This window comes from Citrus clementina, unplaced genomic scaffold (genome assembly GCF_000493195.1).
Source record: "Citrus clementina cultivar Clemenules unplaced genomic scaffold, Citrus_clementina_v1.0 scaffold_2, whole genome shotgun sequence".
In the NCBI taxonomy this organism is placed as follows: Eukaryota; Viridiplantae; Streptophyta; class Magnoliopsida; order Sapindales; family Rutaceae; genus Citrus; species Citrus x clementina.
Genome location: NW_006262688.1, coordinates 35366431 through 35378667, shown reverse-complemented (window position 1 = coordinate 35378667; position 12237 = coordinate 35366431). Strand labels below are relative to the sequence as shown.

Genomic DNA, 12237 nt, shown 5'->3' with positions numbered 1-12237 from the left:
TTATATTATCAAACTATAAATTTAACAGTTTTCTTGAATTTTAATAAATTTCAAGATCGTGGAATACATATGAATATATATATATGTTGAGTTCCTGAGATGCATATTATTGATTATTTTATGTGATTCTCAGGACAACTTGTTAAAAAATCTTGTTAATTATGTATGAGCTTGAATTCCTTTTCATACTGCCAGCAGCCGCAATCAAGTAGCTATCTTTGTAAATTTGGCAAATGAAACGAAATCTAGCTGCTTGGGGTTGTGTCGTTGAAAAATATTTTCTGTTCTGCTCAACCCAGTGAGATTGTTGTAGTAGGTAAGGCTGGATTTAGGAAAACTTAATGATTCGCATTACTTTTATTAATTACTTTCTTCTACGTAAAAGGTACTCAACTTTTTGACAAGGTGGTATCAGGTAGGTGACAACTGACAAGACAAGAATCCATATTCTTCCTGGTCGCATTCGGTTTTTCTTTTTCTTTTTTTCCCAAACTCTCTCAAACAGACACAAACCAAACACTTTCGACTAGCATTATTGTTCTAATTTATTGTAAAATATTATTAGAACATTCAGATAATCGACCAGTTAATAATGCAATCTCTTCATATTCTTTAACTGTGTATATATATAGATAGATATATTAGGTTAACTGTGTATATGTAGAAACAGACCAGCTCTCATGCGATGGAGAGTTCTAGTAGTATAATTTAATGGTAAATACTAGTTGTATCAGTTGTACAGTATTGAAAAAAAGGAGAAATTAGCTCTTTCTTTTTTGTTTTTATGATAATTTTAAAAATTAAGCAGGACTCTTTTCTCTTTATGTACATACATAATAGAAAACGATTATCATTTGAACTAAGCAGTCGAGAGATTTCTTCAATGTTAAAGGACGAATCCTGTCGTGAAAGCAAGTAAAGGAGTTTATTTTCAACAAAGTTTATTCTGAATGATTTTAACGACCAAAAGCAGAAAGGTGTAAATTTCAAACCAAGTAATTTGCCATGTCTTTAGCCTCAATTGTCGGTAAAGAGTTAAGACACAGAATTACGGGGAAGTAACTAAATAATTGTGATTCCATTGTGCATGATCTGTCGTTTTGACCCATCTGAGGACTGGAGATCAAATCAGTAGCTCTTCAAATTGAAGCTTGTGTAAGAAGTAAAGTGTCTATCCAAAGAGGGCAACAAAGACCAAGAAGAGTGCTTAGGAAAGATAATATTGCAATATTTATTAATATTTATGAAGCAAGATGCATGAACCTCCAACAGCCTTATACAAGCTTTTAACTGCAACAAATTATTGTTCCAAGTCATGGCGGAGAACTTATAATAGTGCCCTCAAACCATTTAAAGAATGGGCAAACTATTTAAAGAATGGGTTTGTGTTGCACTCTATTTTCATTCTTTCTTACTGCCACTAGTATTACCTTCTCTAACAAAATGGAGGATCCTACTGGCACATTCTATCTATTTCCTCCCTTATACTAGCCAGTTTTATGTTATGGTATTACATACACTCTTCAGACCCACAAAGGCATGGGATGGAAAAAGGGAAAACTATGCATAAGTCTTCTTCCTCGAGGATGTTTTTCCTGAGTAGGGGAAAATGAAAGCAGCCAGCTGCCTTTCAGAAACTTGCACGCCATAGAGTATCCTCACCTTCACCACAGAGCTCATGAACTTCCTTAATCCTTTCAACAGACTTGCAAATGCCACTGCATCTCCAATCAAATGTTGCAACACATGTCTTCCCTAGCTGAGCCTTCCACTCACAGTCTGCATAAACACATTAAATCAATTGTATTATTAGTGACAAGACTAGAGCTATGAATGGAAATTTGAAAAACACTAGGAAAACCAAGAAGATCACATGCTACAGGTGAGGTAAAATGTTCAACAACGCATTGAAACAGCTCATTATAGCAGTAGCATATATTTGGATTTTACCAGGTGGGGTACCACAACAAAGCCTTCTATCATCCACATGCTCCACATCTAAACCAATAAACCAAGATCCCAGAGAAACGTCTTCGTTTGCATATTTGTGTAGTAGATGCCTGAGATAATTAAAAATACTTACCATAACAAGAGGTAAATCACCAACACTTTTTTGCTTTGAAAAGTAAAAGTCATATGTAGACATTAGAAAAAACTAATTTTACCATTTTCATGTCGGTCCAAGCTCTTAAATTTGAATTTTGAACTTGTGGAACCGGCACAAAAACCTCTTGGTTCCGCTTTCTAATTCAGAAGCAGGATACACAACTCAAGTATGTGTAATCTATGTATTGGCTCATCCAATGACAATGAGACTTGAAGCTTCTCTCAATATAAAGACTGGAGAGAAGTGGTAACTTACTGGTTGATTGATATGTATGTAGCCAAGTCATTTGAAATAGCATATAGTTGCCCTGTAGCATGACGGAAGTACTTGTTTCCAATCTCACCAAATTTCCAGTACTCTGGTTCATAGTATTTTACTCCTCTGCTCCACAGAAAAGAAACCCAGGAAAGCAAATTTTACCCAAACCTCACAATTAGCCTAGTAAATATAGCAAACATAGGAATTATTGCTCACTTTCTAGCAAGGACAGGCCCAGACTTCATGCAACCAACGTAAACCCGAGGTTTTGTCCGATGTGCAGCCAGAGTCATTCCAAGTGTTGCTGTGGGGAATTAAGAACCAAAAACTCAATGAGATACGGAAGAGGCCATCTTGTTAGTTAATCAAAGAGTAACTTTTACTGAGATAATTAACCTAAATACGTCTAGATTTCAATTCATCACCAATTTTTTTTACCTATGAATTTTAACATAAAATAAACCTTTTTACATGTTTCCACATCACCTCTCTTGTGACCTCTAGAACAATTATAAACATCATTCATCTAAACGTGAATGCCTGCCCTTGTAAAGACCAGAAAGTGTAATCACTATTAAGTAATTCACAGGTTGTGGTCGCCAAATTTAGATTTTATTCAGTTTCATTCTTAATGAGAAATCACGTTATAAGCAAAAGAGTAATAAAACTACAAATTACAGTGCAAGACAAGGTAGAACGTTTCCTTGCCTAAATTTACATGAACATCATCATCAACTTTGATATAAAATTCTGCATCCCACATGGAAACAGCAGTGGCAAAATAAGTTTTTGTCTTGGCTGACAATTCCAAGTAGCCCTCTATATGTTCCTGCATGTATGATACCAACAAACACAGAAGAAGATTTATCAGACTTTTTGAAGTATAATTTAAAATTACCAGGAGTGTGAACGCAAACACTCACAAGAACATTTAAGGAACAAGAAAGAAACATCACCAGCCTCAAGAAGTCTCCATGCATCTTTTCCTCTGCATCAATGGCTTTATCAAGAATTCCACCTGACGTTGCACTAGTGAAAAATTCCATTTAATTAATGAACAATTGGTACCTTCAAATTCTACAGTTAACTAAATTATTAACGACAATTAAGATATTCTCTCCATAAAATTATTCAAGAAACTTTGCAGAAAATATAAATTAGATCCTTGCAGCAAATTTTCATTCCTACTGAAAGATCAACCATTGGCTAACCAACTACAATACGATGAGGGGCATTACTTGAGTAGCACAACTTAACCATTTGTAACAAGTTGTATAAGACTTTTCAACAAGTAGGGCTAACTGAAGACTAAATTCTAAACCCATCTTTAGAAGGCCAAAAGAACAACATTAACTAGATTTGTCAATTTCTTCAATGCTAACACTCAAGAGTTGATTCATAATTATCGAAGCAAAAAATACAGCATCTTAGCAAAATATTCCTAGGAAATCATATTATTGAACCCCTGATTGATGACAGATAATAAGGACCGCAAGAGGTCCTTCAAATCTCACCTGTGACCTATGACAAAACGTATGATGATGCCTTTCGCTTCCTCCAGCATTTTCCTCTTCTCACCTGGTCACATTTTTGCAGTAAACCCATTTGTCACACATTAGATAGAGAATGCAGCATTAAACAAATATGTAACTAATTTCTGCACCTTGAGGCATCCAAGTTGCGCGAACTGAATCTCTTCGTTTTCGGCTACTAAAAGCAGTATTTATTCCTATAACCATAAAGTATTTTCTTTTCAACATTGATCCAGAGATGTTAGAGGTTCCTTTTACTGAATGGCTGAGTGACACAGAATCTCGTTCAGCTCGAACAGCTGTTATTTTTGTTTTCAAATCATCAAGCCTTTTGTCCTGTGACCTGCATTCCATTTGGAGTTAATAATTTTCCTTTAGGTCACTCAAAAGACAATAGTATCTCTTATGGATATATTAAGTTTAAACAAGTATTATCACAGCTTACTGAATTGCTTGCTCAACCATAGCAAGTTTCTCTGTATTGTTGTTGGATTCATGCTTTACAGCCTTCTGATAAAGGAAAAAGATTGAGAAAAGATATGGCAAATGTCAACAGCCAATTGAATAAGTAGTTTGTTAAAGATACCTTTCAAAAAAGATAGTCAAAGATAAAAATAACAAGAAAAATGAAGTCTTGAGTTCAGAAGACAGAATGATGGCAGGACAGCAATTGATATTGTGGTTTTCATTGATCAGACTACTATACATTCATTAAAAAAATAAAAAATAAAGATTCAGCTTCCTTTCAGTGATGCACTCAAAAGGGGAAACAGAGATTGCTAAATGGTTTCACAATATAAAACCCAGAGATGCATTCACGATCACTAACTTTTGCTGAAATATGTTTTTCATTATGGAAAACCCATGGAACAGGAAGCCAAGAATAAAAAGCATATATTTCCTTCACAATATTTGCTCTGACAGATCAGAAAACAACATTTTTGAGAAACTACCTTCTTGTTGACAATTACCAGCAGTCAAGAGTAAGAAAGTATAATATTGCTTGTGATTTGTAATGAAGCCAAACTCCATTGACCATTAAAAGTATTTCATCCATGGAGTTGATGCTAGATAAACCTCAAGTACCGATTCAGACTACATATCACATCCTCAAAAGCTTAAACATCTACAATAAGATGCAAAAAGTAGTTTGGAAAGTACACTCACGAGTTCTGGATTTTCGATTTCCTCAGTTTTTGATATCCTTGCAACACCTTTAGATTCAGGCATCATCCACATCCTGACACAACATTTCTTGATTTACACAGCATGCACTATACTGAAGAACAAGCCACTTTGACAAGTAACTAGAACATATCCCGCCCCATAGCAACCAATGTTAAAAAAAAAAAAAAAAAAGTGAAGCTTAAAAATCATTGAATAACAAATATTTATGAAAACTGACATAAGAATACGTAGCATAACATTTTTAATACGATCTGAAAGCAATGGAAAAGAAACATACATAAAGGCTAAAGCAACGATGCTGAAGCTTCTTCAGTTAGTGCGATAATAATAATAATACAGCAGAAAGATATGCATATTTATATTAACTGCCTATATTCATCAAACTGGAAATGCTAAATACATCTCCACTCAATTTTGGAATCTTCATGGCCAACGCATTATTTATCTGCCAAAGGGATGTATGTGTGATCACTTGCGGTAACCACAATCCAATAAACAAAATAGACCACAATATTGAAGAGAGAATGAAGGAAAGATCAGAAATTCATAGCTGTAAATAGTAAAGGCCCGCTAATCAAACATTTTCTTTCCAATTCTTCTTACCAAACCCATCTTGCACAGATACCCACCAGGCCAAAATGCATACTTTAGTCAAAGAAACCACTGAAGTAACCCAAACATGAAAATAAAAAATCAAAGTAAACAAAAAAAATTACCTGTTAGTGAAAGACATTCCTGCCCAGAAGCTGCAAGCACAAAGAAAAAGAGCCCATTTCCTCGGAATAAGATTCCTTGAAGCAAACTCTCCCCCTGTACTCTTGAAAGACATTTTCCCCCCCAAATCTTCTCTAGTCCCTCACCTAACTATCTCCCTACAAAATGAAAATGGAAACAAGCAGTTAAAAGATTTAAGCTTGATTGACTGCAAAAGCAAAGAAATAGGTTCTCAGGATCAGATGGAAAGATTAACAATCTCAGTGTTAGTTAATTCCAAACACACACTCTTGCTCCAGAGAGAGCCAAGAGAGGTGCATTAGTCAACCGGACCCACTTAACTGCCTATAAATAACTCAATATAAAACGAAGGATGGAATAATAATACTTTACCCCTGAACTTTTACAATTATTCAAATAGGAGCATAGTTATTCTTTATATCAAATAGGTCCACAGGATAACAATTAATTATCCCAAGTGAAATAACTGAAGCATGCTTTGGAGTCGAGTTATTATATGTTCCGTTATTCCCTTAGTAGCTTGAATTCAATAATTTAAGGGTGGTCCATTTATTCCAACTAATAGAGTAGAATTTTTATTAAAAAAATTTAGTTTCTTTTTTTTTTTTTATTGTGGAAGAGAGTTTTTATTAAAGATTGTAAAATTATTTTAATAGGTAAGTTTCTTTGTTTAAATTATGATATGAAAATAATGAAATAAGATTGTTAAATAAGAAAAGAGTATTTTAATATTTTAAATATAATTTCTTCAATCTTTACTTTTAAAAGACTAAAATTTAAGTTTTTGAATTTTTACTAATAGAAATAAAATAACTTATTTAATTCTTAAAAGTTTTACTAGAAAAACAATCAAATAATAATTAAAAAATAAAAAAACTTATAAAATTAAATAAGTACTTATTAGATAAATTATATTAAATAGTCACCAAGGATTAGATTAAGGGGCTGTTTGATATAAATGGAAAAGATTATGCAATGTATTATAAAAATAGAAAAATCATAGGGGCCTAAATATTACACACCCCATGGCCCTCTCAACGTTATTTAGTGTAACCGTAATCAAGTTTACGTTAGAACGCTAGCTAACCACAAATTAACACCAACCGTTGTAAATTTAAGAGTTAATGTCAAATATATTTTGGCTTTTAGTTCAGATCAGAGTTTTGTGCAGAGTTCATAACCCTCTAATTTAAAACTGCAGATAATTAAGAGTTACTAATGGAAATTATGTTACCTTAAAAAACTTTTATGGATCCTATTTATTGCAGCTTTAGATGTATTATTTATGGTAGTAAATGAATATTAATTTACTGACTCGAAAAGCTCTTCTCCATTAGCAAAGAGGAAAAAGACAACTACATCTCCATAGTTTGAGAAAATGAACATGTTGGTCCCAATATTTTTAATAAGAAATAGTAAAATCTTTTGTTGACTATAATATCCCTGCCTGTATTAATTAAAAATATTGACTCTAATATTTTATAATATAAAATAAATGTAACAATAAATATATTTTAAAATTATTTCAGTATTTAAAAAATATTTTAATTATTTGTAATCTTATGTTATATTAAACTAAATTTTATAATAAATAGAAACATAATATTAAAATAAAATTTAAAATATTTTCAATAGTATATAAAAACAATTTTGATATTGTTAATACATGAGATATATTTTATTAATTGTAAAATATATTTAAACCAAAGATTTATTTTTTTATAATAAATACAAATATATTATTAAAATAAATATAATAATTCACATTTTAAAAATTATTTTATATATTAAAAAATATCCTACTAATATTATTAGTATATTAGATCAATTAAACTATTTACATTATATGTACATTTATTAAAAAAAATTAAAGTCAAAATTTTAGTTACAATCTATTAAGAGTATTATAGTCAAAAGGAGGTTTTAGTATCCCTAATTAAAAACTTAAGGGTCTACAACACTATTATGCAAACTTTTGGAGCGTAGGTGTCGTTAATAAAAACTAAAAGTAACCACTTGGGCTAAACCCAAGTGGCTAGAGCCACTCCCTCACAAATGTGAGGAAACTAGTTCGAGCCTCCACAGACGCATTACAGGGGTTTAATTTAAATATTCTTCTTTGGAACCCTAAAACTTGAGTGAAGGCAGTCTTTCTCCCAGACTGGGAGTTGGCGTCCCTCGAATATTTGAGAGGGTTAAAAATCTGAGCGGTGTCATATCAGCATTAATGTCAACAAGTCTCGGTATATATATATATATATATGATTATACATATCAGTTATATTCTTGTGTAATATGAGTTGTAATTTGAGCAATAGTCTCATATAACAAAAAAAAACTAAAAGCAATTTATTTTAGTCAATTTTAACAATAAAATATAGGTTACCCTATTAAACAGATTTATATGTATATAATATCTAAACCGCAATAGCCAAAATTATATGGTTATTTTTATTGTTATTTTTTTTATTCCACTTCCATCCCATTTTAGGCTTTCGTTTCAATTTTAAATAAGCTAATTAGGTTTATTTGTGAAGCGGGGCAATTACAGGCAAAAGTGCAGCCATATTTGCAAAGTGATTAATAGTTCATTTACTAAAAGGAAATTGAAATAGATTAAGATCAGAATGAGTTAGAATCAGAATGGATTCAAATGGGAATGAGAAATGAAAGATCAGAATCAATTGTTTACTTAAATTATAGGAATCAAAATAAAAATGAACTTCATTTCCATTGACATGTTTACTTTATTCTTAAATTAGAATTGACTGTTTCAAATTATTAAAATATCTTTTGTTAATTGTTATCATTAATATTATTTGTATCTATTATAATATTAACAATAATAAGAATAAAAATAATACTAAAATTAAAAATAATAATAATATAGACAATAATAATAGATAACAGTAATAATTAAAATAATAAAGTAAATAAGTTTTTATAATAATGATTATTATAACAACAAAATGAAGGAGGATGATGATGATAATAAAAAAAAAATATATATTATTATTATTATAAGGAACTTATGTGCAAATATTATAAAATTCATAGGTAATTTACAAAACTTGTATGGACCAAAATAAACAGGTGGCAAACTTTTGAAATAACAATAAATCGGCAATGATGAGAAGCTTGAAATTGGCGGTGAAGACAATCGGCGAGGACAAGCTGTGAAAACTGAAACGGCCAACATGAGCGGCATCCACAAACTGAGATGAAACCGGCATTTGACGAAGATGAAACTGGCAACGACTTGCTGCTTCACAGTTGACGGACCGACGATGACGATGACGGTGGTTGATTTTGGCAGCAATGGTGACGAGAAGTGCTGATGGAGTTCGACTCGGTGGAGCTAAAACAAGAGGAGTATCATGAATTAGGGATTTTTTTAAAAAAATCTTTTTGGTATTTATATTTTTCTTTTAAAAGAGGGTATTTCGGGAATATTAAAATGTTAATAAGTGTAGAAAGTAATCTCCTAGAAACGAAAGATTGATTCTCACCCTCCTTACAAATTAATCTCCTATTCTCTATTATTCTCAAATTCGAGTGGATCCCATGATTCCAATTCCTATTCTTACCTCCATTTTATGAAATAAACATCATTAATGATTCCGATTCCGCATTTTGATTCCTCAATTCGAGAAATATACGCACCGTAATTACATTGTGGCCTGGTAGTTCAACAGGCAATATTTGTGATAGATTTAGCAGCAACAGACAAGATATTGGAGAACGGCACTTCTAACACCAGCATTGCATACGTTGCTGCATTGCTAATATGTAAAGATAATGTGATAAAAAAAAAAAATACAGGTATACAGCAACTGCAACTTATTGCTGTTTCTGTTTGGCATTTGATGGTTTTTACAGAAGGAGCTGGGTGGGTGGGTGGTCCTTAAAAAAATTGGAGGAAGGGAATGGCTTTGAAATGTTAAAACTGGATGTAGCGACAGTGAATGAAGTGGAATAGGAATAATTTTTCATAAAAAAAAAAGTCACGGTTGTTGGTGTCGGCAAAAGGGAAAATTGCCAACGATCTGTGGAGCTGTGGGATCTTGAACTGGTCGTCTCCAAAAATCAAATTATAGATAATACCAGCTAATGGGATTGTAAACAAAGAATCTGTCCAAGGACAAGGAGCAGGAAAGTTTTCTTTTTACTACTCAAACTTTATACTTTAGTGGTGGCCCCTTATTCAGATGCAAAAGGGCTTTGGCTACTTTTTGGGATGGGAAATTCTGCAGTGTTGCGATGCCACCTTGAGTTAAGCCAATAACTGCACAGCCCATTACCATTAGCATTATGCTAACGAAATAAAAACAATTGAACAGTTTAGACTGAGCAAAATGATTCCAATTCTACATACAAGTTGTAATTAAAGAAGGTAAGCTTTAATAGATAAGAGACAAATAATTAAGTGATTGTCTGACAAATATAATCATTAACAATAATATATATGTATATAATCTGGGTATGGTGAGAAACTAGTACCCGATACCATGAAAGGTCTCCTGTTGCTAGTGGCATAAAAAACAACCAAACTGAAGATGCGTAGGACAAGTAAAATAGTATCGTAAGGACTAAAACATAGTAACAAAAGCAAAAGCAGACAAAAGCAGATGTAGGAAGCCCTACAAATAAAAACTAATTGTAAATAGGTAATTCAGTTTCAACTTATACCGGCAACAGCCTACCAGCTGCATTACATTTTCCCAAAACACAAATCCTTCCAAACTACCAGACAAAATTTCAGAGACTGTCCCATTTGCCTTTTTTCCCCCCCTCCTTTTTCTGTTTCATTCTTTCTGATAAACAACACCACAAAGGCAGCTCTGACTTGTCTAGGAATAGAGACTCTATTTCTAGCTAGTTCTGAGATCCAAGACAATAAAATGATGATGGTGAAGATTTGATAGTGGTAGAAAAGAGTTGGTGATGCCACTAAGGCGCTTAACTTATGATTTGATGTTACTCTAGGAAACCAGTTTTTGTTAAGATAGCATTCCTCACTTTGCTGAGATCTCTTCCTTTGAGTGTCCTTCCAACCCCTTCACAAACAGAAGAGGAAGAAATTTGGTTCCTAGCAAGCTTCAAAGCTAACCATTCATGTGGAGGTACCCTATTTTCCCCATCGTCTTCATCATCGTCGTCGTCATAATAACCATGATAGTCCCCATTTCTATAAACAAAACCATTAGTGCTAATACCATCACTGTGGCCATCAACCCACGAACCATTTCTTGATGAAGAGCCCAACTTTTCATTTTTGCCGTAAATTTTTGACCAATCTGGGACGTTAACAGGAGCTGATGATTGTTGAGCTACCATGTTTGCTTCATGTGCTGCTGTTGGAATATTGTTGTCTCTTCTGATCATTCTTGGAGCAGAATGAAAGTTCCATGCAGAAGAAGAACCAGATGAGAACTCCTTGGATTTCCTCATTTGAGGAATTGATTCTTCACTCTCATTTGCAAAACACCAAATATCTTCTTCTTCAAATTCCTCACCACCTTCGCTGTCTTTGCTCACAATACCATGCCAATCTGCCATCACTAAAAGAATAAAAAGAGAAACCAGAACAACATAGCAGAAAAAAGGAAGATTTGTCTTTTTTTTTTTTTTTTTTTTTTGGTATAGAGAAAAAAAGGAAGATTTTAGCAACCGTATGAAGTTACTTAGAAAGATATAAATAGAAGGGCTGAAAAGTTCTTTCCTTCTGCTTTTCCTTTTATGTTGCTAATAAGGAAAAAGCAAAGAAAACTGGGATAAAAAAAATTGTTTCTTGGGAATCAGAAAAAAAAAAAAAGAGTGGTGTAAGGGAGGAGAATAATATCAGGAATCTACCTTGCCTTTGTTCTCAATATCCTCCAAAAGAACCAGAGGTAGCTTTTCAAGGATAATCTCAAATCAATCAATACTTGGAGAAAAAGTATAAAATAAAACCTCAACAACTGATCAGGACAAAACAAGGGAAACTATGAAAACTCTTTGCTAAATAAGACCCCAAAAATGACTCATTTTCAAGGGCATCAAATTATGTAGTCAGCAGCCAGCAGCAACAACAGGCAGGAGAAAAAGACAACAAATTACAGACTGTATCCTGATTCTTGATGAGCTAAACTATCTTTTTAAACATTTATATAGCCAAAAAAGGAAATTAAAAGTTCTGATCAGATTCAGATTCAGAATCAGAATCAGAATCCCAGTTGACTTAAGCTTGCCACAAAAATTATAACATCTAGTACTAGTAGAGTAGAAGGGCTAGCAGCATTGAGCAAATTCAGGAACCAACTTTTACCCATCGGAGCATATTATCTATATACCACCTAAATATAGTGATATAGATTAAAAAGAGCAGAACCATCAGTAGTGAGCTGCAGAGGTTTCTTGAAATGTGGGGATTTAGTG

General features: G+C 32.9%; 2 protein-coding genes across 2 annotated transcripts; both read right to left on the bottom strand.

Annotated features, from left to right (window-relative positions):
• Positions 1–1236: 1236 nt before the first annotated feature.
• Positions 1237–6105, bottom strand: LOC18050750 (probable beta-1,3-galactosyltransferase 2). The gene is made up of 11 exons (XM_024192048.1): positions 5802–6105; positions 5065–5137; positions 4343–4407; positions 4029–4240; positions 3880–3943; positions 3322–3394; positions 3074–3194; positions 2582–2669; positions 2363–2488; positions 1951–2060; positions 1237–1779 (listed from the first exon to the last, which is right to left on the bottom strand). The coding sequence occupies exons 1-11, from the start codon at positions 5912–5914 to the stop codon at positions 1631–1633; spliced, it is 1194 nt and encodes a 397-aa protein (XP_024047816.1). The 5' UTR covers positions 5915–6105; the 3' UTR covers positions 1237–1630.
• A 4631-nt stretch (positions 6106–10736) lies between these two features.
• LOC18050749 lies at positions 10737–11300 on the bottom strand. The gene has a single exon (XM_024191817.1). The coding sequence runs from the start codon at positions 11269–11271 to the stop codon at positions 10798–10800; it is 474 nt and encodes a 157-aa protein (XP_024047585.1). The 5' UTR covers positions 11272–11300; the 3' UTR covers positions 10737–10797.
• Positions 11301–12237: the final 937 nt, after the last annotated feature.